This window comes from Lytechinus pictus, chromosome 4 (assembly GCF_037042905.1).
Source record: "Lytechinus pictus isolate F3 Inbred chromosome 4, Lp3.0, whole genome shotgun sequence".
Taxonomy (NCBI): domain Eukaryota; kingdom Metazoa; phylum Echinodermata; class Echinoidea; order Temnopleuroida; family Toxopneustidae; genus Lytechinus; species Lytechinus pictus.
In genome coordinates this window covers 30,061,013-30,086,561 of record NC_087248.1, presented here as the reverse complement: position 1 = coordinate 30,086,561, position 25,549 = coordinate 30,061,013, and the positions used below count along the sequence as shown (strand labels likewise).

Here is a 25,549-nt window from a genome sequence, read left to right as displayed (position 1 = left end):
TAAAAAAAATGATAGTTTCTCTTCTGCAATCTATCTCAGGAGTTATGAACAACCAAATGAATAAAGATAATTCTCTTACAATTCTTCTTTTAAGTAACAGAATTGTGAACTACACACTCAATTCTTGGCCCGACAGTTTCAGCTGTCGTCAAGATATTAACCAACTTTGTGAATACAGGGATGTATTCAAAGAATTCAAAAGAATTTAATCATAGCGTAAAATCACCTATTAAACCATGCAATGGTACGTTTTGGATGGTACGTGTGCGATGGTATGGATATTGCACATTGAGCTGAGCATCTCTTTTGCTAGCATACAACAAGCAGAATACAATATAATACCTAGTGATGCTGAACCCCCCCCCCCTCAGTGATTACTGTGGTAGGTGATTTGTGCTTTGAAGAAAAATCATGTCACTCTCTAGCCATGGGGCCTGTTTCATAAAGAGTTGCAACTGTTATAACTTTGCCATTATGGCAACTACCATGGTAACCTTGATTGTGACTGGCTGCTGAGCCCTGTTACTATGGTATTGCCATAATGGCACAGTTACAACAGTTGTAACTCTTTATGAAACGGGTCCCTGAACAGTTTAAAGTTGGTTCATTCTAACCATGCAAATCGCCAACACTTCATGGTAATGAAGTCCTACTTTACATCATCATCCATTCTTCTTTCATCCCAGGAGCCAATGTGAACTGCCACCGTGAGAACAGGAGTACCCCGCTCCATGCAGCCTGTGTTGCTGGTAACCTGAAGATTGTAGAGCTGTTACTGCAGACAGGAGCTCATGTGAACAGCGTGAATGCTGACAGGGCCACGCCCCTTCATCGAGCGTGCTCCTTCAACAGATACAAGATTGTAGAGCATCTCCTTGAAAGGTGGGTTTTATCCCTTTCACTTGTTGACTGTTTGATAGATGGATGAAAGATATTAAATAAAAGGATTTTATTGAAAACATTGTGTCTCACAGTTATAAACTAAAATGAACATGAATTATAAATACAAAGTGAAATGAAGACAAATAACCAATAAAAAGACTTACAAAATGTTCATCAATAAAAAGTCATGTAACATTGGACATCAGGTCACTTTTGCAGTGCATACGATATTTTGAAAAATTGAAAAATAGACCTTAATGTGCTTTATGATCACCTGTCAACTACATCTGCTTGAAAGCATGTCATCCGACGAGGTAAAGTGCCTATTGAAAAAGAATGTATAAAAAATTATAATTACAGATAATGCAATACAATACTGTATCTAAGCAGGATGCAATAAAATTTATCCACATTGTGATGCACTCAACCCAGGTGATGTGAATGGGTATCTGGCAAAATTAATTCCTTGAATGGAAAGATGTAGTATGAATAGTTGTGTTTTGTATCGATAAATTGGCAATTCGCCTCCTGTCAACTCCTCCACTCACCACATGGTCTACTTTCATTTAGTCTTATGCCATTCCGTCCAATCATCACTTCGTCTAATAACCAGTTGGTCTAATATCCATTTCATTTTTATTCATTTTGCACAATTAACACTTAGTTCAATTAGATCAAATGGTATATGGACTGGCTATATGTCAAACTGGTTATAAGACGAAATGGTGAGTGGACGAACTGGCAATTAGACCATGTGGATAGTGAACGATCTGATGGTAAGCCAAATGATAGTAGACAAGTTAGCAATTCGACGAATTGGAAATAAACCTTTTAAACCATCTGGAAAAGTGCTATACAATCCGACCTCTCTTATCCGGCCTCCCCTTATCCGGATGCACACTTGCCGAGATTTTTTTTATATTCAATCTAGTACGTGGGGAAATGAGATTTCCATCTAAACTCAATCCTACGCAAACTCACTTTGATTTATACATATATTTTCCAATATAGTCTACCTACAACCACATTATTTTTCATGAAAAAATCTCACCGAAAGAACTTTGACAGGATAATTTTCTAGTAAATCAGGGCGCAGCGCAAACATTTGATCACGTTCTTTTTTTTTCCCCGGGGAAAAAACAACACATGTCTCGCTAGCTAGCGCTTGGCCTCAATACTGACAGCGCCATCTATCATGTTTGAGCCTACAGTCAGTATAACAATGGCTGACATTGCGAAGCTGCGATACCCGCCGCGATGATTCAATTGTAAAACTTAGTTTTATCGAGTCATTCTCTTTCTTTTGAGGTATGCTCGATGTATACCTCAATCATTTTAGCAGGTAAAATATCCAAGAGTTTTGGCCATCAATCGATTTCATTTCCGTAAACATACTGCCTATAATTTGCACGGACACTGCAGTGAATACTGTCTGTACGCCCACTACAATAGATTACGTGTAGCTACCGCCGTTGGAGAGGCAGCTGCTTGTATTTAATATTGGGTCTCCCAGATCCGGATAAATCTTTTATGTGGATTGGTGCTGGTCCCAACGTGTCCGGATAAGAAAGGTCGGACTGTATCTAGTATTATGTTTAACATTTGTATTATTCTATCAATCACAGAGGTGCTAAGATTGAAGCCCGAGACAAGGATAACTTCACCCCTCTCTTGATCGCAGCCAGCTCTGGTCACAGTGCCACCATCAAGATTTTACTTGGGAAGAGAGCAAACATAGTAGCCATAGACAAACATGACAAGACTGCACTCTTCTGGGCTGCTGAGGAAAACAAGCCAGAAGCTCTTCAGGTATGATAAATGGCTAGGTTAGAGTTCCCAGTTTCCTGCCTTATAAAACAATGAGAACTTCACAGGCTTCAGGAAGAACACAACATTTGCAGAATGACATGGAAATCACAATTTTCAGGCGAAAGAAAATAATATACAAAAAAGTACAGCGAAAATCATGAAACTGAAGCACAAAATATAACACTGAATCAAATAAAACACTACTGTAGATGAGTGAAAAATTGCCTTCAAACTTATTTGCAGTGTTTAGTATGTGTTTTCCAAGCTTTATCCTGATAGAAACCCACGTTTTGTGGTCCTGTTGCGTAAAATTTGTTTCTGGAGAAAACTCAGGGTATTTCTTACCAGATTTTTTTTCTGAGTTGAAATCAGTGGCAGAATTGTGTAAATCTGATTTTTCATTTTTATCAGATTTTTTTTAAGGTACATGTATTAGTTTTGTCTTGTTTTTTTCTGGTGTGCAACCAGATTTTGGAAAGAAAAAAACAATGTTATGACATTTGATCTGAACATTTGATCATAGAACATCCTTCTGTCTGAAGTTCTTAAAGGTCAAGTCCACCTCAGAAAAATGTTGATTTGAATCAATAGAGAAAAATCAGACAAGCACAATGCTGAAAATTTCATCAAAATCGGATGTAAAATAAGAAAGTTATGACATTTCAAAGTTTCGCTTATTTTTTAAATAGTTATATGAACGAGCCAGTTACATCCAAGTGAGAGAGTCGATGATGTCACTCACTCACTATTTCTTTTGTTTTTTATTGTTTGAATTTTATTGTTTGAACAGTATTTCAATTTTTACGAATTTGATGTTTAGGACCTCCTTGCCTGAAGCACAAAATGTTGAAATAATTGAATTCCATGTGTTCAGGGAGAAATGAAACTTCATTTCACATGACAATGACGAGAAAATCAAAATATTTCATATAATAAAATGCAAAAGAAATAGTGAGTGAGTGATGTCATCAGTTCCCTCATTTGCATACCGACCGAGATGTGCATATTACTGTTTTGTGAAATGAAGGGAAACTTTAAAATGTCATAACTTTCTTATTTTACATGTACATCCGATTTTGATGAAATTTTCAGTGTTATGCTTGTTGAATTTTTCTCTTTTTATTCAAATCAAGTTTTTGTTGGGGTGGACTTGTTCTTTAATGATCACGAAAACTGCGGTTTAACTTTATGACAGTCTGTACTGTTTTCTCTTACAAGCATTAAAAAAATTTGCTTAGTGCATGTATGTGAACAGTAAATTTTGATATAAGTATGCTTAGATCATTCTGAACTTTCAAGTAGCAAAATTCTATTCATCTACCTACCTCAAAAGACAAGCATTGGAATTAGTGTCTTGTTTGAATGAATAATTATAATAATAATAACATCTATAAGGCGCTTTATACGGGTGTTTCAAAGCGCACAGGTGGGCTGACTAATGTAAACAATGAATTCATTAATTATAATACCTCTTGTTACCGAATGATTATAAGGTAATTAATGGAAGCTTGCATCAATGATTTATTGCATTGAATTTCTTATATTTAATGTGTAATCTTTATCTGTAGGCACTGCTGGAACACAAGATGGCATCCAAAATTCTTGAATACAGTGATCGCTATGACAACACGGCCCTCCACGTTGCAGCAGAAAATGGATACCTGGGAATTGTCAGGGTAGGTCATAGGTCATTTGCACCTAGGTCAGAGGTCATTTGCACCTGTTATGTTTAGATTGTTTCCGATCATGATATTGATAGAGATAACAGAATAGTGAAACCTGTCAATTAAAAACAGTTCAATGGAGGAAAGTACATTGTCTATGAGTATGTTCTTTATTGACAGATTCTTATGATATATGTTTTGATGCAAAAAGTTATTGAAAGGAATCCATTCTAGTGGTCTTTATATTAAGGTGACCCTTTCAAGGCAGTCACTATTTAATTCAACAATACAAATTTGTGATTGATTGCAAATAAGAAAGAACTCTCATGATAGGTTCCTGGTCAGTATTTTGAACAAATGCTTATGCCACTATGATCATGATTGGCCATTGCAATTTTGTGACTGATTGCAAACCTTCATGTTATGGAGCCCTGAGAAACGTTTCATGAAAGTATGTTTTATTCGGCAGAGTAATAAATCGGCCAATCAAATCGGAGGTAAATTATAGTGATGAAAACTTGTTAGTACATAGTAGATAAAATGTTGACGAAAGATATGGCACTTTCATTCCAATCCCCCTTTCTTTTTCGTCATATCTTGTTGATGGACAAAAAAAAATGCAGCTACTCATTAATCATAATTCAATTTTATTTTACTCATTCAGGAAGTGTATCATGAAATGTTCTTTTTTAAGGATTTTTGGTGAAAACTCACAAGTTACTGAAACTATTGAACACCTACTCATTAATCATAATCAAATTTTCTTTTACACATTTATGAAGTGTATCATGAAATTTTCTATTTTTTAAGGATGTTTAGTGAAAATTCACAAGTTACTGTACCTATTAAAATCATCTACCTGGCTGTGAGCAAATATGTGAATAAAAATCCCTTGTAAGATGTTTTGTAGCATGTCCATGATCTTGCCCTTTTTAGATTCTGTTGAACAATGGAGCTGAGTTGGACTGGAAAAATGAGGATGAGGAAACGCCAATCCATGTCGCAGCTGCTAATGGTCATACATCGTAAGTTGTAATGATAAAGTAAATCAAAGAAAGCAATTAGATGAAGGCATCGTCTAGGTTACCTTTGTTTGGATTTGCCTTGTGGTAGGGTTGGTGTTCTTTAAAAATAGGGCATTTTGGGGGTTTGATCATGCTGCATTTTTTCTACATAATAGCTTATTTTTATTCCTCCACCAACCGTTGATGGTTGTTCGGAGGTTTAATGTTTTCAGTTTATCTGTCTGTCTGTCTGTCCCGTTTTTCATTCTCAAGATAAGTAAAGAACCATTTGACAGATCAACTTTAAACTTGTTCCACTTGCTCCTGTCTTACTCTCTCGGTAGACGTGGGTTAGAGTTAGTTGTTTGGTATAACGAGAGAATGATTATGGTTAGGGTATTTTTAAAGATAAATGAACATAGTTGCAGTAAACACTGATTTCATGAGAAAGTCTGTATAAAAAAAACCAAGGTTTATTGTCACTTTCATCGTACATCTATATTTTGTACAGTTATGTACAAATAACTGGAAATTGTGAAAATGATAAAATATAAGCTGAAAAACGATCACATAGAAGATCGCCACACACAAGTACTCACAAGTGAGATAGCGTATAATCATAGCTTGGAAAAACACCAGACATTTGGCCTGTATACCACGCTTATTTTGCTGCAGCAAGTCAATATCTTCCAGAATCCTTTGGCGCATTATATTTATTCACACGCAGACAGTTTGTAGTCATTTTATTGGATTCTGTTTGAACTAATTTGAAATCGTATCTGCAACTGGAATTACGGTGTCGGGTTTGAGTTGATATTTTAAGTTTAATGTAGCTTGATGTGCAGATTTTTCTTCGCTGGCTGGAGTAAATTTTTACCAAACCTCGACTCATCTGCATCTATTGTTTTCAATTTTTTTTTTAGGGTGGTGATGGAGTTTGTGAAGAGAGAGGAATCAACAATCAACGATGAGGATGAGAACTCCAACACACCCCTTCACAAGGCAGCCACAGCAGGGCATGCAAAGACTGTCAGAGCTCTCATTGATGCTGGAGCTGATATTGAATCCAGGTCAGGCATTCCTCTTGCAAGGGTTCATTCTTTCAATGCATGATCATGTTAGCGTTATTCATAGGGACAGTGATATTAGTGTGAAGTTAATATTAACGGGGTACTTCAGGTTGAAATTGATGATGATAATGCAACTTATGAAGGACTTGCTTCCACTTTGTAGAGTGCGCTCAAGGCACTCATCATCATTTATGAACTATTATGATAATACAAATGAAAATGATACAAATTATGATTATAATAATAATGAAGATGATGATCATCATCATCTTAACACTGTTATTATAATAATACATATAAACCTACTGTATTTGTAGCCAAAAATATTTGTATAAACTGCATACATGTATGTACCCCAGCTTTGGCACATGATGATGATACAGATCTATTTTTTCCATACATCTTTTTTCTTTTCATTTTCATGTTTCTATACTGTGTCAAGGAATAAATTCCTGACAGGTTCTCATTTACCTCACCTTGGTTGAGTGCTGCACAATGTGAATAAATTTCTTGGTGACTGAAATAACGTCTTGGCTAGGATTTGGACCCATGACTTTGTGATTGGCTCTAGTCAAATCACTAGACCACACATTTTACACATATCATGGCTTGGATTAGAACCTACATCTTTCTGATTGATGGGCATTGGGCACTGGTCAGGACTAGTAGACCACATACATGTACAGTATGACTGGAATTCAAATCCAGGACCTTCTGATTGAAAGGCACTAGTCAGAGCCACTAGACCTCATGTTTTAATATGGTTGGGATTTGAATCAAGACCTTGTGATTGAAGTTCACGAGTCATAACCACAAGACCACATATTTTACAGTATGTATAATAGTTGGGATTAGAACCCACAACCTTCTAATTGACATGCACTAATCAGAACCACTAGACCACAAGTCACCGCATATGTTGTTATTCCTGGGATTCAAATCATGACCTACTGATTTAAGTGGACGAGTCAGAACCACTAGACCACATATTTCATTTTAATGACCTTTATCCCGTAACAGGAATCAGCAGTTATGGACTCCTCTAGACTGTGCAGCCTCCAAGGGTTGGGTGAAGACTGCCTACGCCCTGCTAGAAAATGACAGTCCTGTAGATCCAACAGACAAAGCTAAGGTATTTAAACCTATCTATTAGTTACAATCATGGGCACTTCACTGAAATAACCCTTTTTTGTACATCCAGCCCTGATTTTATGAACAACCGATGATCTTTTCTTAGGAGCTAAATCCACACTAATGAAATTTGGTGCATATAATTTAGCACAAGAAAGGATCACCAGTCGTTTGTAACTTCCGAACAGCTTCCCACCAGGGGCCCGTAACACAAAACTTAGCAATGATCGTACAACAATTTTCTATGATTGATTCTATTGACTACAATGTACAATGAATCGTAAAATCAAGCGTACGATTAATCACTAATCTTTGTGTTGCAGGACCCTGGTGTGGAAATTACTAAATTAGAACCTTAATACAATCCTCAAAAGAAAGTTTTTGGAATTGTTAGAAACTCCCATTCTCAAGCTCACGCACAATCCCTTGCATTTCTGTCTTCATGCCCTTTAATAATATTTTGATATACATGTATATCAAAATTCAAATTCAGAGTGCTAGTATTATGCAATGCATTAAGTAATAATAATGAACATAATATTTTGTCTAATGTTTATCCTTACTGTGCATGTTCATTCATATCATACTTGTTCCTGTATCAGATATACATGTAATTACTCAATGGTCTTCACACAATCAACAATGTATTCTTTATCATAGAAGCCTCCTATAAGAGATGCTGTTGCCATGTACATCCTTTTTTGTACATCCTTTTGTTACCAGAAACTTTACAAATGACTGGTGATCCTTTCTTGTGCTAAATTATATGCACCAAATTTCATTAGTGTGGATTTAGCTCCTAAGAAAGGGTCATCGGTTGTTCATTAAATCAGGGTTGGATGTACATGTACAAGCTTTGCTGTGCTAGTTTGTACAAGCTTTCCTTATTTTCGGCAAGACCCTCCGTTTTACTTTTCAATACAAATGTCATCTGAGATAACTTTATTTATAGAATTGTGTTCCTTAAATCTATGATTATGTTATATATTTGTATTATATTATGTCTTGTACTATTTTACCTTGTTATGTTATGTTTATCATATTATGTACAATTGTGAAACGGAAATCAATAGATCAAATCAAATCATGTATTAAAGCATAATATAAAAATAGAATATTATCATTATTATTAAAGATAAGATTTTAGCTTCACATATTTTGTATATTTTAAATGTTTTTTGTTTGTTTCGTAGGTAACGCCACTCCATCTTGCAGCATCCAGCGGCCATGTTGATATGGTCAAGCTGCTATTGGAATGGAAGGCAGATCTATCTTTGATCAATGCTGATCAGAAGAATAGTCTGGATCTAGCCATTGAGAGTGGTCATGAGTTAGTATACCTCAAGAGATATTTTAATGTTCCTCATCTCAAAACTTTGATGTTTCATGATCAAGCACCTCTGATTTTCTTTATAAAAGGAAATCAAATGTTTTCATTATATTTTAAAGAGTCAAAAGGGGCCTAAGCTTTTGATCCTAGAGGATCGAAAGCTTAGGCCCCTTTTGATTCTATAATTTACTCCATTGGCTCTCTTTTATTAGATAAGCAGTTTTCAGCTGCTTTTTTCTGCCATTATATTTTAAGTAAGAAACTGTCAGATTTCCAATTGTAACAGAAATGCCATTTGGCAAGGCATTTTACTCAAAATGTCTGTAAGAAAAGACAATAACTCTTCCACAATTTTTTAATATTTAATCAGTGAAAATGTCCCTGGGCCACTTATTACCTTTGAAAAAAACAAAACAATGAACTTCACTGGAATGTTCATTGTTATTTTATATTACCAATCTGATAGATGTATTGTGGCTCAGTGGATGAGTCTGGACGTTGAACCACAAGGTCTGGGGTTCATTTCCCTCAACAGCACTCCGGTACTTTAGCAAGGTATTAATCTACATTTGCCACTGTCCACCCAGGTGTAGTGGTTTATTTCCAATTCGTCCAATTGCCAACTCGTCTACTATAAGTTGGTCTACCATCAGTTCGTCCACTCCCCACATGGTCTACTTTCATTCAGTCTAATGCCATTCCGTCTAATAACCAGTTGGTCTAATAGACATTTAGTCCATATACCATTTGGTCTAATTAAACTAAAGTGTTAATTGTGCAAAAATAAATGAAAAGAAAATGGGTATTAGACCAACTGGTTAATAGACAAACTGGTGATTAGCAAGCCTTGAAATAAGCAGCTGCAGACCAGGGGCAATTTAAAAAAAAAATTGGCCCTGGCTCACGGGCTTTTTACAGGAACAGGGGGCAATTTTCTGGAACCGGGGGCAATTACAAAAATATATATACAGTGTATAACGGTGAACCACACCGCAAATTTGTTTATAGTAAGCGCAGCTCCTGCAATTTTTTAATTAGTACATGAATAGCATGCTAAGTATTAGGCTTATTCAAACATTTAAGAAATCAGATTTAAATGTTTAAGTGTTTTGACACCCTCACTCCACATCCCCTTTACAACCATACACACATGGACTTATTTATTTTTCATCTTTAATGAACCACGAACAATGAACCTCCCCCCCAAAAAAAAAAATCTAAATAAATTAATAAAATAACAATATAAAAAAGAGAGAGAGATGGAGAAAAAGAATTCAGATAAAAAAATAAATTTAGAAAAAAAAGATTTTTTTTTTTTTTTTTCATGGTTAGAATCACGGGTGTGGGTGAGTGTTTGTGTGTGATTGTGACTGTGACTGTGAGATGCACTTGGATTGCATATAAATTATGTTAAAGAAATGAAGAAATTAAATCAATATCTAACTCAGTCTATTCAAATTCCAGCACATAGCCATAGGCTATGTACATGTATTGTAGGTTCACAAGTTATTTGAAAACGCAAATCTCCACAGAAAATGCCTTTCATTCTGGGAGAGTCTAAATTTGGTGAAAATGTATTAATTAATAACTTAAATATTTATCACAATGAAGAAATCATGAAGTTTTTTGACAGTTTTAAAAAATTAACATGAAATCTAAACTCTATCTGAAACGGAAAATCACCATCACTTAGGCCATTATTGATAGAAATCTCACCCAGAGCTCTGGCAGAGAACATGAGCTCAAACTGGCTAGCTAACACCACACTCAAGTTTTTTTCTTTTTTTAGATGGAGCCTTGTTTGATGATTTATTGTCTGATATTTACCCATCTCCAAGAAAGAAATTGAAAAGCTACAATTCATAACTATAAGCTAAGTGATTTTGGATTATTAAGGCTCCGTTTTGACAAGCAAAGTCGGCGACTGTGAGGATAAAAGACTCGCACATCGTATGTGCTGTGAACAGGGATTTATCTCCTGTGCAATTCGAATTACTATATCGCAGAATTGTGATATCCCAACTGGAAATGTGTGCATTAGATATTGCACATGGTTAAGTATGTAAAAACCGCTACCGGAAGCACGCGCGCACATGTATTACAGAAAAAAGAGACGGACATAGCTCACTTTTTATGGTACAGAAAAAAAGACGCACTAGGCAATTTGAAACTGTGCTTATCGTAAATTTTGGCTTTTCAGATATTTAAATTACATGTATGATATGGCTTCACTGCTCACTCACGGCGGGTGCAATTACCTGGAAAATATTTGCGCCTGGTCGTCAAAATTTTGATGATTTTGGGGCTTTATGGGTGCAATTGATGGCTTTATGAGCGCGAATTTGCACTCAGCGCCCGCTTATTTCAAGGCTTGGTGATTAGACGAAGTGATGATTGGACCAAATGGTTATTGGACCGAAATGTTGATGGACGGAATGGCATTTGTCTAAATGAAGTTAGACCATGTGGTGAGTGGACGAGTTGGCAATTTACTGGTGTAGTTAATGAAGCTGAAGCCGAAGCTGAGATAATACTCCGCAGCACAAAGAAGCATTGTACATAACAGCACTATATAAATGTTGCATATTATTATGACCATAAATACATGTATCTATCATATTTTGTATTATTTAGTGATGTTGCTGAAGCCATTATCAGTCATCCTAAGTGGCGAGATGCTATGTGTTCCGAGAGCATTGATCCTGTCACCATGGGCCGCACCACACCCATAAGAAAACTCATCAAAAGAATGCCTGGTAAGTTCTATTATATCCTCATAAAAATACTCCTTAAACGCATGGGTTATCATTGATTTAATGCCTGAAGTGAACAAAAAGGAAATTGATGTCATATTTTGGTACTCAACAGATGATCATTCATTCCAATTCCAGTTAAGTCATTAATTTACTGAGTAATAAGAATAATAATAATAATAATATTCCGCATTTATATAGCGCTTAACACATCGGAACGACGTCTCTAAGCGCTTTACAGACATATTATTACCCCGGTCATCGGATCCTTGCATGCCCGCATACAATGTATGCACCTTCTCCACTCCCTGGGGAGCATTCCAACAAGAGTTCAAAGACTCAATTGCTAGGCATACTACATATAGGCTTTCACATCCTACCGGGTACCCATTTAACACCTGGGTGGAGAGTGGCAAAGTGTGGATTAACGCCTTGCCAAAGGACGCTAGGCCATGGTGGGATTCGAACACACGACCCTCTGATTACAAGGCGAGAGTCAGAACCGCTACACCACACCACTACACCATAGTTTAATAATTCCTTTAATTGCACACTGGGGTAGTGCCTGGTCCTATTGTTAACATTAAAGGTCAAGCCCACCCCAGAAAAATGTTGCTTTGAATCATAAAAGACAACTTTAACAAGCATATCACTGAAAATATCATCAAAATGTAAAAGAAGAAAGTTATGACATTTTAAAGTTTTGCTTATTTTTCTCAAAAAAGTTATATGCACAACTCAGTGATATACTAATGAGTAGGTTCACCGTTGATGATGTCCATCACTCACTATTTCCTTTGTTTTTTACAGAATTGACAATAATGTAAAACTTGACTGAACCACATAATGTTGAACAAGGTTAATTTCACATGTTCAGGGAGGAATAAAACCAGATTTCACATGACAAGGTGGAGAAAATCAGAATATTGAATATTGAATATAATAGAATACAAAATAGGTAGTGAGTAGATGACATCATCAGTCCCCTCATTTGCATACAGCTCAGGATGTGCATATAATTGTCTTGTGAAATTAAGCGAAACTTTAAAATGTCATTACTTTCTCATTTTACATCCAATTTTGATGAAATTTTCAGTGTTATGCTTGTTTGATTTTTCTCTTTTTATTCAAATCAACTCTTTGTTGGGGTGGACTTGTCCTATAAATACATATGCCAGTTATAGTAATAGTATAAAGAGGAGTTCAAACAGAATCCACTAAAAATGACAATCCCAAGTATTTGTAGACCTTTGTATAAATAGAAATATTTGTGCCAAAGTATTATGGTAGAAAAAATGTAATTTCTGAGAAATGAGCAAAATAAGCATGGCCTTCCAGCCAGGTGTTGAGCCTTTTCCCAAGTAAGTGTCCCACATGTTCTTATCTGTGTCGGTGATCTGCAGCATTATCATTTGCAACTAAGATTGCATAATATCACATAGTCAGGCTTATGCAAATGGACATGATCTAGATATGCAATAAAACTGAATGGTGATAATTAATCTTGATTTCAAATGATTTCTCATGAAATCATTTTCTTACTGGAGCTACATGTCCTTAGCTTTAATTATACCTGTATTATATGAATGAGTGAATGGTAAAGCGTCATTGTGTGTTGGTATATCAGTGCATCAAGTCATTCTTTTATTTTTTAATCTCCTTCTTCAGATGTGGCTATTAAGGTTTTCAACAACTGTCTGATCGAGAATGATAAACCTCGGGAACATAGAGACTACTGTATCACGTTTGACTACGAGCTCCTTGACGACATGTTCTCACGATGGGGAGAGGATATATCAGGTATGATAGATCAACCAGTGTTGTTTCATGAATCTGTTCACATGTCACACATGATTCAATACAAGACAACCAACAGATTATCCATTTTCTTATCAACCTTTACATTTCTTTTTGGGTTTACTAGAAGACTAAATTACTATTTTACCAATTTACAGAGAACCTTCCCTGGTGACTTATTGTTGGTTTTGGGGTGGCAGGTCATATACATGTATGTACTGCCCATTTGTAGTAATAGGAAGCATGTGACCAAAGTGACATTTCCTGTAAAGAAAATTTTATAATGCAGCGCTGGGATGACTAAGTGAACAGGAGTACACAATAGCATTATAAATGTTTAATTTGGACTGGTTTGTTGCAAGAGTGAAACTTGACCTGTAAAGCCATTAGCTCAAATAATGTTGATAAAGAAATGTAACTTTCTTCCCCTTTTTAAAAGCCAATTCGTGACCAAAGTTACTTGTGATTTTTGCATTTGAATTATTAGCATGGTGCCTTTTTTTAATAATTATATACATATCTGCATGTGAATGAAGAGATTGAATGGAATGTCTATTTATAGCATTCTTTTGAAAGCTTTCTGCTCTTATTTGAATATGATTTCTTACAAAGAATTTTTATTTTATATGTGAAAGTGATTTTTTTTAATCCCATTGTGCATTTCTGATAATTAAATCTCTTATAAAACAATTTCTTTTGTGAAATCATAAATTCAATTCTAAGGCCGTTTTACAAAAGGTAAGAACTTAAGCTAGATTTGTATTGTGTTGCCTAATGACAAATAAAGAGGGGTGTGCTTTCGGTGTCTAACAAGTGTTTTGTAACCATCTTTCACACCTAGTGTAAATACACTTACTGAGCACTTAGTAGCTCCTGCACTGTGTAGTGCATTTGGCAGCAAGTTGTTGCCATCCAGGTCAGTCAGTTATACATGCAACACGTGTCATTGTTTTTGTCTCGCCTGCATAGCAGAGCGAGACTATAGGCGCCGCTTTTCCGACGGCGACGGCGGCGTCAACATCAAATCTTAACCTAAGGTTAAGTTTTTGAAATGACATCATAACTTAGAAAGTATATGGACCTAGTTCATGAAACTTGGCCATAAGGATAATCAAGTATTACTGAACATCCTACCTGAGTTTCAGGTCACATGACCAAGGTCAAAGGTCATTTAGGGTCAATGCACTTGGACCATGTTGGGAGAATTATTTTCAAAATCTTAACCGAAGGTTAATTAAGTTTTTGAAATGACATCATAACTTAGAAAGTATATGGACCTAGTTCATGAAACTTGGGCATAAGGTTAATCAAGTATTTAGTGAACATCCTGCTCGAGTTTCAGGTCACGTGACCAAGGTCAAAGGTCATTTAGCGTCAATGAACTTTGGTCAAGTTGGGGGTATTTGTTGAATTACTATCATAACTTTGAAAATTTATGGATCTAGTTCATGAAACTTGGACATAAGGTTAATCAAGTATGAGTGAACATCCTGCCTGAGTTTCAGGTCACATGACCAAGGTCAAAGGTCATTTAGGGTCAATGAACTTTGGCCAAGTTGGGGGTATTTGTTGAATTACCATCATAACTTTGAACATTTATGGATCTAGTTCATGAAACTTGGACATTAGGTTAATCAAGTACCACTGAATATCCTTTGCGATTTTCAGGTCACATGACCATGGTCAATGGTCATTTATTAAAGGTCAATGAACTTTGGCCGTGTTGGGGGTATTTGTTGAATTACCATCCTAACTCTGAAAGTTTATAGATCTAGTTCATAAAACTTGGGATATAAGAGTAATCAAGTATCACTGAACATCCCCTGTGAGTTTCAGGTCACAAAACCAAGGTCAAAGGTCAGTTAAGGTCAATAAACTTAGGCCATGTTGGGGTAATTGTTGAATTGCCATCATAACTTTGAAAGTTTATGGATAGAGTGAATGAAATGTGGGTGTACATGTAGTTGACAAGTCTTAAGTCACCGTTCAAATGTCATTTATGGTCAATGAACGTGGTATTATGTCATATGAATGGTGTTTTTGTGAATGATTATTTTATTGTAGTTTTCAAAGTTAGCACTGCTGCTATATTAAATCGCGTAATGCAGGTGAGACTGCCAGAGGCGTTCCACTTGTTTTCTTTTATTGACAGCAGTCATTTAATTTGATGCTATTTATTACCAAAATGATATTGCCTACAAATTTTGTAGAAAAAAATAAAAAGAATAGAAAACAAAGAAATACGTAAGAAATAAAAAAAATAAAAAAAATCCATTTTGATACCAGGATTTTTTTACAAACCAAAAATAAGCATTCTAGGAGCTTTATTTATTCAATTAGAGCAAAAAGTATGACTAATGAATAAGTTAGCATAATTAATTGATTAATTTAAAATGTCATATATCAGTAGAATTTACTTGTACAACCACATAGATTACATTTTTCTCTATCATCGTGCAAATTGTTGCTGCATTCGCGCGATCCGGAGTATTCGGGTATGGAAATGTGATTAGTTTTCCTGATTGTAAAGTTCAATTTTGGTGTGTTGCTTTGAAATTCCGATTCTACAATCTGTTTTCTGAATAACAGGAAGTTTATTCTCACAAAGCTGTTGATTGAAATGCCAGTGTCCTACAAATTATTTCCTTAATCTACACCTTATAAACTTTGGGTGCATCTTAACAAAATAATGCTGAAAAGTGAAATGCCTATTCTACAATTTCTTTTCTGAATCTTGTTATTTAGAATTTGGAGCATCTTTCAAATGCTGCTGGTTGAAATGCCAATGTTTTCCCCGTGTCAGTTTCCTTGACATTAACGTTGGTTTAATGTGAAATCAAATATTTATTTCAATTTCAATTATTTCGAATATTTATTAAAATGTCTATGGAGCAATAGCTCTTCTGCAATTGCTAAACTTAAATTTCAGTCTAATGTTAATGCAAATTTCAAATATCTTCTCATACACTTTGGAATCCTACACCTTATAACAATTTTTATTGTTCATCATACTTTTTAATGAAGGATGAGAAAGAAAAGGCCTCATGAAATCCAATTTACATGTAAAATTTATTTCATGAAAGAAAAGAGACAAATTGTGCCGCAGATAGTACATGTAGTTTAGAAATTGAAGAGCATTTATAGTCAAATTGAAGGATACCTTACAACTTTAACTGTAAATCATTATGTTGAAGTTGTGATTAATAAATTAATCTTATTTTCATCCCATTACTCACACAACCATAACATTATTATTCCTTGTAGAATTTTCTTTCAAATTTCACCACTCTCTATTATTTTCACTTGTCACGTAATAGTTATTTTCCTATCCAAATTTTGAAGCCCCTAATGGTTTTGAGTTAAATCAAGATTTTTCTCTACCATGCACAATCTAGTAAGATTGTTTTTAAGGCAAAAGCAAGACAGTTTAATTGACTTATTGCTTTTAGGCTTTTTAACAATCAATAGGCTTTACTGTTTTTTTTTTTTTTTTTTGGGGGGGGGTTGTACCGGATGCAAACTCTTATTAAAATGTCCCAAAATAAGGACAGTTCTATTTGCCAATCCTTGATATTGTAGACATACAGTAACAGTTTACATGTATAATGTATTGTGTCATTCCATCCATTTGTTGATATTTAAATCCATTTGTGCCTTAACCCTCAAGTCCCCCCTTTCAACGTTAATTAATTTTTATTTTCAGTCATTTATTTTTATGGATATTTATTTGTCTTAGCACAGCACAGTTCTTATTATTATTAAAGTTCTTTATATTTATTTTGAAATGCCCAATAAATAATAAATGAATAAATAAAGTCTGCACTTTCTTTCAGCAATTCCTTTTTTGCCCCTTAAAAAGTTGTTTTCTTAATACTTTCTGCATCTTTCTTTTGAGTCTAGTGTGCATTTATTTGCTTGCAATAATATTGTATTTATGTATAAATGTCTTCTGAAAATGCATCTTGTCTATTTGTAGGTCTATTTTTTTCTATCTCTCCAACCCTCTTTAAGTAATCAATGTTTTGTCCCTTTAAGTATTCATGAGATTATATGATTTGATATTTAACTTGCTTTTCATTCTAGTTATTTTGAGCTTTTATGTTCTTTCAATAATTTTGATTTTGTGTAACAACTCATTCTGAAAATTCTTGTATGTACTGTATCTTAGACTAAGCGAAATCAATTTGAAAGTTGTGTTTTTGTTCTGAATGTAGATGCAGATTTGCATTGTAATTTTAACACCTAATACAGTGTGATATAATACAAGTTAATTGTGAGTCTAATTATGACTCTGTGATATTTTTATATGCACTAGTGATGTCTATATTGAAGGAATTTCATTTAACATGTCGAGTATTATGTATGCTTGTATGGTGCTCTTATAAACAACAATTCAGTTGAAGCTATGATTTGAAATATTATCTTCATATAGTTCTAGTGGGCTGTTAAAGTCTTTTACCTTTATTTTGTGATTGATTAGACAATTTCTTACAATAACTCTTTAAGACAGCTGTTACTGATCTGTCTTAAAGTTTTCTTTACTTTTGAGATCCTAGGTTTTAACAGCTCACTGCCGATGTGTGTTTTTTTATGGCTATTTAAAAAAATTAACAACTGGATTTGCTGATACATGTACATGTATGTTTGTATAATAGGTTCCTGGATTTACATGTATAATATCATTTGTTTAAATGATAAATGGCAATTTGATGACAATTTAATACCATACCAGTGTCATTTTGTAGCTATAGTAAAAAAAGTGTCTTGCATACAGAACAGGGCCCAAGCCTTGTCTATAATCATTATCATAATAATAATAATTCAATATTTATATAGCACCTACATGTATCAAAATTTCTCTTACATGTAAGTGCTTTACATCACAAAACCAAAATACTTAACTTGATAAACTAAACTCACTTATAATACATAACTTAACATCCAACGTAACTACCTTACATATCTAAACTACCAACTTAACTACGAACATATTAACTGTAAAAATTATACTATTTACGGAAGAGATATGTTTTAAGTGATACTTTAAAGAAACTTAGAGAAGAATGAGATCTTAAGCTAGGAAGTGAGTTCCAGATTGTAGGAGCCACAACTGAAAAGGCTCTGTCGCCATGGGTGTGGGAGGTTGCCTTCGGAACAACTAAAAGGTTCTTGTCGGATGTCTGGAGTGATCGGTAGGGTTGGTAGTTGTTGATCAATTATAACAATGCTATGCTCAGTGACTGATTTTCAAATTGCAATTTTTTTATTGGTATCATTCATATTTGCTTTAATAATTTTATTTATTTTGTGAATTCAACAGACAACTTATCAGAGAGTGGGTCCGATTATTCAGATAATTCGCCATTCAAAGACAATGGTACTCTTCGGGACAGTGCAACACCATACACCACCAGTTCTGAACTCATCAGGAAAAACCACCCTCTTGTCATAATGGTAAGTTCCATCTCGGCAAGCCTTCCATGGGAAGATTGGGTTCTTCAACTAGAAATGTAGGGGTGGAACTGATCATCCTGGTTCTTGACCATGGACAAACTTGTGAGATTTAGATTTAACTCCCTGATCAGTGCCTCTTCTTCCATCTTAATCCAAGGGGTGTTACAAGAAGAAAAATTTTGCAATAAATTGCAAATTCTGTTGCAAATTTATAACTGATAGATCTACTTTAAGGACGTTCCACAGTTAAAGTGAAATCCATGTCATTTTCACCAAACTTTGCACATAGATACTTAAGAACCTTAATATTCGAAATATGCAAAAATTAACATAGGTCCATGTGCTTGATTTTTTGCTATAGAGCTTCAAAGTTCACCCAAATTGATGTTCTTAAAAATTGCGCATTCAAAGAATTTGGCATTTTTAGACCGCCCAAGATTACTACAATGAGTTTAAACCTCTATTACTCAGTCAAAATACATGAAAAGGTCATCAAATTTCGCAAGAGAGTTAATAATTGTATCATTAGAATGGAGAATCTATTTATAGTGCTATTTGCTGGCAATTTTAAGTTTAACAGCACTGTTAGTTCTTAAAAATGGCGTAAAAGATAACAAAATCCCAATCTAAAAAATGTAAAATATCAGTAACAAACTACAAACGTACAATAAATGCTGCACTTTATTCATAATCCATGTCATTTTCACCAAAATTTGCAGAGTTGTAAAGGAAGGTAAACCTTAGAGGTACAAACATTAAAAAATAGGGGTTCATGTGCTTGTTTTTAAACTATCAGCATTTTTATTAGAGCAAATGTGCTTTCTAAAACACCAAAAATGCGCCGAATGCTTTGTATCTATGTGAAGAAAAAATCAAAACCACTCCACCATTTATTCAAACTCTGGGTAATATTCGTGATTCTTGGCAGCACTGAAGAGTAAAGTATTTTGAAATTGTATATATTTTTTTTTTAATGGTCCATGGAATAATTCAGTTTTTTAGCTTCATGAAATAACGCATCGGATTTGTAGTTAAAGTGCAGAAGATGAGAAAAATCAGCTCATACCCGCAGCTAAGTAATCACCTGTTCATCCATTGTGACGTCAGCGCGCAGAGTGTAAACTATGCGCAGATCATAATGCGCACAAACATAACTGTGGAACGTCCTTAAGTATAGCACATCAATTCATACTCCTTGCTGCAAGTGAACAGAAAATGTGATCTCTATGGAAACAATCACAAGAGCTGGTAGGACTAACATCTGATTTCCCCCTCTTTACAAACATGTCGTACATTTTGAGTAGTCTCAGAATCGGTATTTATTAGGCTAATCCATTCCTTCCCTTGAATAGGTGAGATCGAAGCGAGAACAGCTGCTCGGACATCCTCTGGTGACCAGCCTCCTCAACCACAAGTGGAGTAGCTACGGTCGATTCTTCTACTACTCCTCCCTCCTCTTCTATCTCCTCTTCCTCACCGTGTTCACTGGATACCTGGTGGTCAACCCTCCACCGTTCTACTTCAACGTCACCACCAATGCGGACGGCAAAGGCTTGGTGGTCTTCCAGTTTGATGGCAATGCGCGTTGGATGCTGTCCTACAGCAATGCAACGTTCTTTCTCTTTGGGGAGATAGGACACTGGCTCATCATTGCGCTTGCTGGGGTAAATCTACTCAGAGAGGTAAGTTATTCAAGCAGATTTGGTTGGTGTTTTATTGGGAGCGGTATGCGCTGCATCACCATGTTGGTCAGATCTTATCCAAGAAATCACATTACCATGTATTCACCAATTGTTAGCTAATGGTAATTGGTAGTGATTTTCTACCTGATTGCTATTAAAGAAAGCATGAATGCTTGTAAGTAAGCAACCAGAGGTCTGACGGCTTAAGGTCCTCTCCAAGGGACCTGGTAATGAGGATTTAAATGTCTTACCAAAGGGAATTAGCACACCAATTGGGAGTCGAACCAGGGTCACTGGAATAAGAACCCCCGCTCTACCGATAGATCTATCGCGCCTCCTCAAATCAAATGGATGTAGACGGTATTGGATTAGACCATGTGGGATAACACTCGATGGAAAGAAGACAAAGCAGGTAAAGATCAATAAGCGATTTACCACACAAATAAAAATTCCTTGCTCGTCAACTTGTTAACGTTTGCTCATTTTTGCCCCCTTATACATGTACATGCATTTTAGGGCCGAGTCGAAAACTTTTAAATGCCATAAGCAATAAACATTTTCGTATTTTAGTAACCATTTGACCATGTGTAAAAAAGAAAACTTTCTCCATAAGTTGCTGAAATTTGACATTTCTTATCTTTACAACCATAAAATGTCCATCTATTTTCCATACTTCCTTGAAATTGTTTTGATATACAGTAGGTTAAAACTATCAAGAAAAATAAAAGAATATTCTGTTCCTTCTTGACTCTGAAAGATTGATTTTCAATTGATGTCACACAGTCCCACATGTAGTCTTTAATGTAGGTTGATTGAGTGTGACATCAACTGAAAACGGTCTTTCAGAGTCGAGAAAAAAGGGAATAATCTTCACTTTCTTGATAGTTTCCTTTCAAATCACAATGATTTCACAGAAATTAGATGGGTATTTCATGGATGCAAAGATGTGAAATATGAAATTTCAACAAATTTGGGGGAAGGTTTTTTTTTTGGGGGGGGTAAATAAACGTAGGATTAATGTATTTATAATCAAGTTCTTCTGAATGTACTTCCTTTTTTGCAGGTGGTTCAGATCTACCATCAGAAATTGAACTACCTTGACTTTGAGAATCTGTTGGAGTGGTGTGTCTATGGTCTCGCCATCCTGTTCGTCGCACCCATCAGTCCAAACTTCTACCCTTATGGAGAAAATGCAGGAGAAATCAGGGTCAGAGAGGCAAGTGTTCCATTGTTTTTTCTCCATACCCCTCCTCTCCTCTACCACACAAACAAGGAGGAAATAGGAACCAGAATGGCATTAATGGTGCTCCTGGTTGTTGGTGGTAATGATGCTGATAATGATGATGAGGATGAGGATGATGATGTGGATGATGATTATGATGGTGGTGGTAGTTGTCGTTGTAGTTGTGATTATGATGGTGATGAATAATGTTGTGTTGATGATGATGGCCATGATGATGATGATGATGATGATATTAATGTTGATAGTAGTGATGATGGTAATGCTGCAACTGCTGCTTTTGCTGATGTTGTCAAGTTGAGTTGTTTTGCTGATCACAATATTAGAGACTTTTAGGAGCAGTGAAAGAGAACGACGTAGCAGTCGTCTGATCGTTCGATTCAACGCCGTCGTCTGCCCTTGTTCACTGCAGATGCGAATACTTTAGATTTCACTCGACTTGTGCGTGTACGTATGTCCACGTGAAACAGCGCGATAACCAGGGGGTCATGATATGCTGCCCGACCCGGAAGATCTGGCGTACCATTGCCTGGCGACCTGGTCGGGTGATGCGAAGGTGCAACTTGTGCACACTTGCCCTTTCACTTGCTTTGATTCCTTTTTACGCGAGTTAGGATATTTATCGATATATAGTTTGGAGATCAGAAAGCAATTTCAAATATGATAAACAAAATACAACTTACATTAATTTGTGAAAAGTCACTGAAAACTGTGTTTTAAAAGGGGAAAGGTTGATCTTCATGCTGGGCTTGAGCGGTTGAAATGACGTCACTCACGTTGCACGTCGACTATGATTTTGGAGAACTGCAAAAAGGATGTGGCGAGGTGAGGTTCTCGATTCTGATAGTGGACGTGTGTGAGGACCTGAGGCATATGGAACGCCAAAAAATGATGTCATCTTGTATCAGTCGTCTATGTCAACGTGCATTTCTAAAAGTGCTCATTACCTCAGTGTGACCAGTGATCATGTCAGAGTAATATACCATGAACTACTAATTTCACTGCCACTGATCTTAGGTGATCTCAGGATTACAAACAGTTCAGTCTTGTCAGAGAAGGTACAATTTTCAATGCCCAAAATAGAGGGGAATATATCTCTGTTGAGTTGGCAGTGGAGGGAGGATAGTGTGGCACTAGGGTAAATCATATCTGTCTCCTCTGTATTGGGTTTTGTAAATGGTAGCATCCCTCTCGAAGAGGACAGACTGGACTAGTCCAAGACAAATTGTGACCTGCCGCCTCAAAACCAACATCAAGTCACCCAAGATGCATATTGGGATTGTTATTGAGCTCAAAAAGGCACTTCCTAAGCTTTAAAATAATATACAACTTGTCAAAATTGATCAACAATTACCATCACAAGTACTTGATTGAATGCAGAAGAAATTAAAGGACAAGTCCACCCCAATAAAAAGATGATTTGAAAAAAATGAGAAAAATCCAAAAAGCAAAACACTGAAAATTTCATAAAAATCGGCTGTAAAATAAGAAAGTTATGACATTTTAAAGTTTCGCTTAATTTCACAAAACAGTATCCTGGTCGGTGTGCAAATTGGCAGACTGATGACGTCACCCACTCACTATTTCTTTTGTATTTTATTATATGAAATATGAAATATTCTAATTTTCTCCTCCTTGTCAAGTGAAACAAAGTTTTATTTCTCCCTGAACATGTGCAATTATCATTGTTTTAACAGTTTATGGTTAAGTTCAGTTGATCCTTATTGTCAAATCTGTAAAAATTGAAATATTGTATTATTCGAACAATAAAAAACAAAAGAAATAGTGAGTGATGGACATCACCGACTCTCTCATTTGCATATCGCTGAGTTGCCCATTGAACTGTTTTGTGAAAAATAAGCGAAACTTAAAAATGTCATAACTTTCTTATTTCACATCCGATTTCGATGAAATTTGAAGCGTTATGTTTGTTCGATTTTTCTCTATTGCTTCAAATCAACAATTTTCTGGGGTGGACTTGACCTTTAAGGAAGAGCTTAAAAAAATAAGGAAAAAGCAAGGTTTGAAGTTTGGGTTCCCTCTTACTGCGGCAGCCCGAACACGTACTAAAGACGTCGTGTCGAGGTCCCCGGGGCAAGGTTCCCTCAAGCCTGAGATGCACACTGTGAAATCTCAGTGAAACTTTCAAATGAAAAAAAATGTTATAGGATTTATATAGCGCACGCATCCACCATGCTAGGTGCTCAAGGCACTCCTATATTACCCCGGCTAAGCTAGTCTACTGATTTTGGTGCGCACAGCTTTTTGAGGAATTACTTCCTGCCGGTACCCATTTACCCCACCTGAGTCGAGTGCAGCACAGTGTGATTAAATTTCTTGCTGAAGGAAAACACGCCATGGCTAGGATTTGAAAAGGGGAGAGTCAGAACCACTAGACCACGATGCGACCACAAATAGTAAAAAAAATGGTGTCAAAGAAACTCTTTTATCAATTCTTTTATTTAATTTTAGAACTTAATTTTTTTTACAGAATTAAAGGAAACCAAAACCCAAGAGGAGAAGCAATCTTATTGGAAAGGGTAAAATGAGAGGAACAATTTAAAACAAGTTTCATCAAAATCGGTTGTGAAATAAGCAAGTTATGGATGTTTAAAAGGTCTTGTTTTAATTTCTATGGGGATCCTCAAATTGGCAAACATGCTTCAAAATGGCTGATTTTGTGGACAACTCTCCATTTGTTTTGTACACAAATTTTCAGATTTTCCCCATTATCTTTCAAATTGCATATTGCCTCATTCTGAGCATAATATATGTCATGGGAAAATATAATTCACACCACATATGTCAAGGCCAGAAGAAAATTATGTGAAATATGTAAAATAATGAGGAAAACCTGAAAATTTGTTTACAAAACAAATTGTGGATTGTCCACAAAATCAGCAATTTTGAAGCATGTTTGCCAATTTGAGGATACCCATAGAAAGTACAACAAGACTTTTTAAATGTCCATAACTTGCCTATTTCATAACCGATTTTGATGAAACTTGTTTTAAATTGTTCTTCCTGTTTCACATTTTCCAATAAGATTGCTTCTCTTCTTGGGTTTGGGTTTCCTTTAAGAAGAATTGCTCTTTCAGACAAGATAATTTTCAAATTTTTCTGCTTATTGGAGACCAAATTATATTATTCGCTATTTACTTAGAATCTTCCTTTGGGGTGGCTGGTAACAATGCTATTATTATATCTAGAATAATTCACTTTGACTTCATTTCTCCATGCACATTTATTTTTAGTGACTTCTAATTTCACGAGATATTTTTCTTCTAACCTTGTAGGCATGGCAATGGCAGTGCGGTGCTGCAGGGATCTTCCTTGCCTGGATCAACCTCATTCTCTTCATAAGAAAGTTTCCCCAGCTCGGCATATATGTTGTCATGTTTACTGGTAATTTGTATGATGTAATTTACTGTTTTTGTTCGGATGGGTGTGTCATAAAGCTGTTTGTAAGTTACACTTTACCAACAATTGGTGATCCTTCTGAACTAAATCAACTCCAATCAAAATCTGATGTGTATCATTTACCACAAGAAAGGATACCTTATACATTATGCAGAAAATTTCTATTTTGGGGAATAGAGAATTGCCATTTAACCCTAAATAGACTGGGCTATTTCAACGCCTAAGAAGACGGGGGGGGGGGGGCTGATTCAGCCCCACCTTATGATCTCGGCAGTCGATCGCGACAAAAATTGGCACGCGCGTTACCCATGGC

General features: G+C 35.7%; 1 protein-coding gene across 5 annotated transcripts in view; it reads left to right on the top strand.

Annotated features, from left to right (window-relative positions):
* Nucleotides 1-25,549, top strand: part of LOC129258652 (transient receptor potential cation channel subfamily A member 1 homolog) — a 59,999-nt gene that overhangs the window by 25,351 nt on the left and 9,099 nt on the right. For 3 of the 5 annotated variants that reach the window (XM_064098802.1, XM_064098799.1, XM_064098798.1), the window contains 14 exons: nt 687-882; nt 2,508-2,691; nt 4,260-4,367; nt 5,292-5,380; nt 6,283-6,429; nt 7,450-7,561; nt 8,754-8,890; nt 11,525-11,646; nt 13,312-13,443; nt 14,164-14,178; nt 18,761-18,894; nt 20,247-20,576; nt 21,640-21,792; nt 25,113-25,221. In XM_064098802.1, the coding sequence (XP_063954872.1) occupies nt 687-882; nt 2,508-2,691; nt 4,260-4,367; nt 5,292-5,380; nt 6,283-6,429; nt 7,450-7,561; nt 8,754-8,890; nt 11,525-11,646; nt 13,312-13,443; nt 14,164-14,178; nt 18,761-18,894; nt 20,247-20,576; nt 21,640-21,792; nt 25,113-25,221 (1,968 nt within the window). The remainder of the gene's footprint in view (nt 1-686; nt 883-2,507; nt 2,692-4,259; nt 4,368-5,291; nt 5,381-6,282; nt 6,430-7,449; nt 7,562-8,753; nt 8,891-11,524; nt 11,647-13,311; nt 13,444-14,163; nt 14,179-18,760; nt 18,895-20,246; nt 20,577-21,639; nt 21,793-25,112; nt 25,222-25,549) is intronic. The other 2 variants (XM_064098803.1, XM_064098801.1) reach the window with 1 other exon arrangement.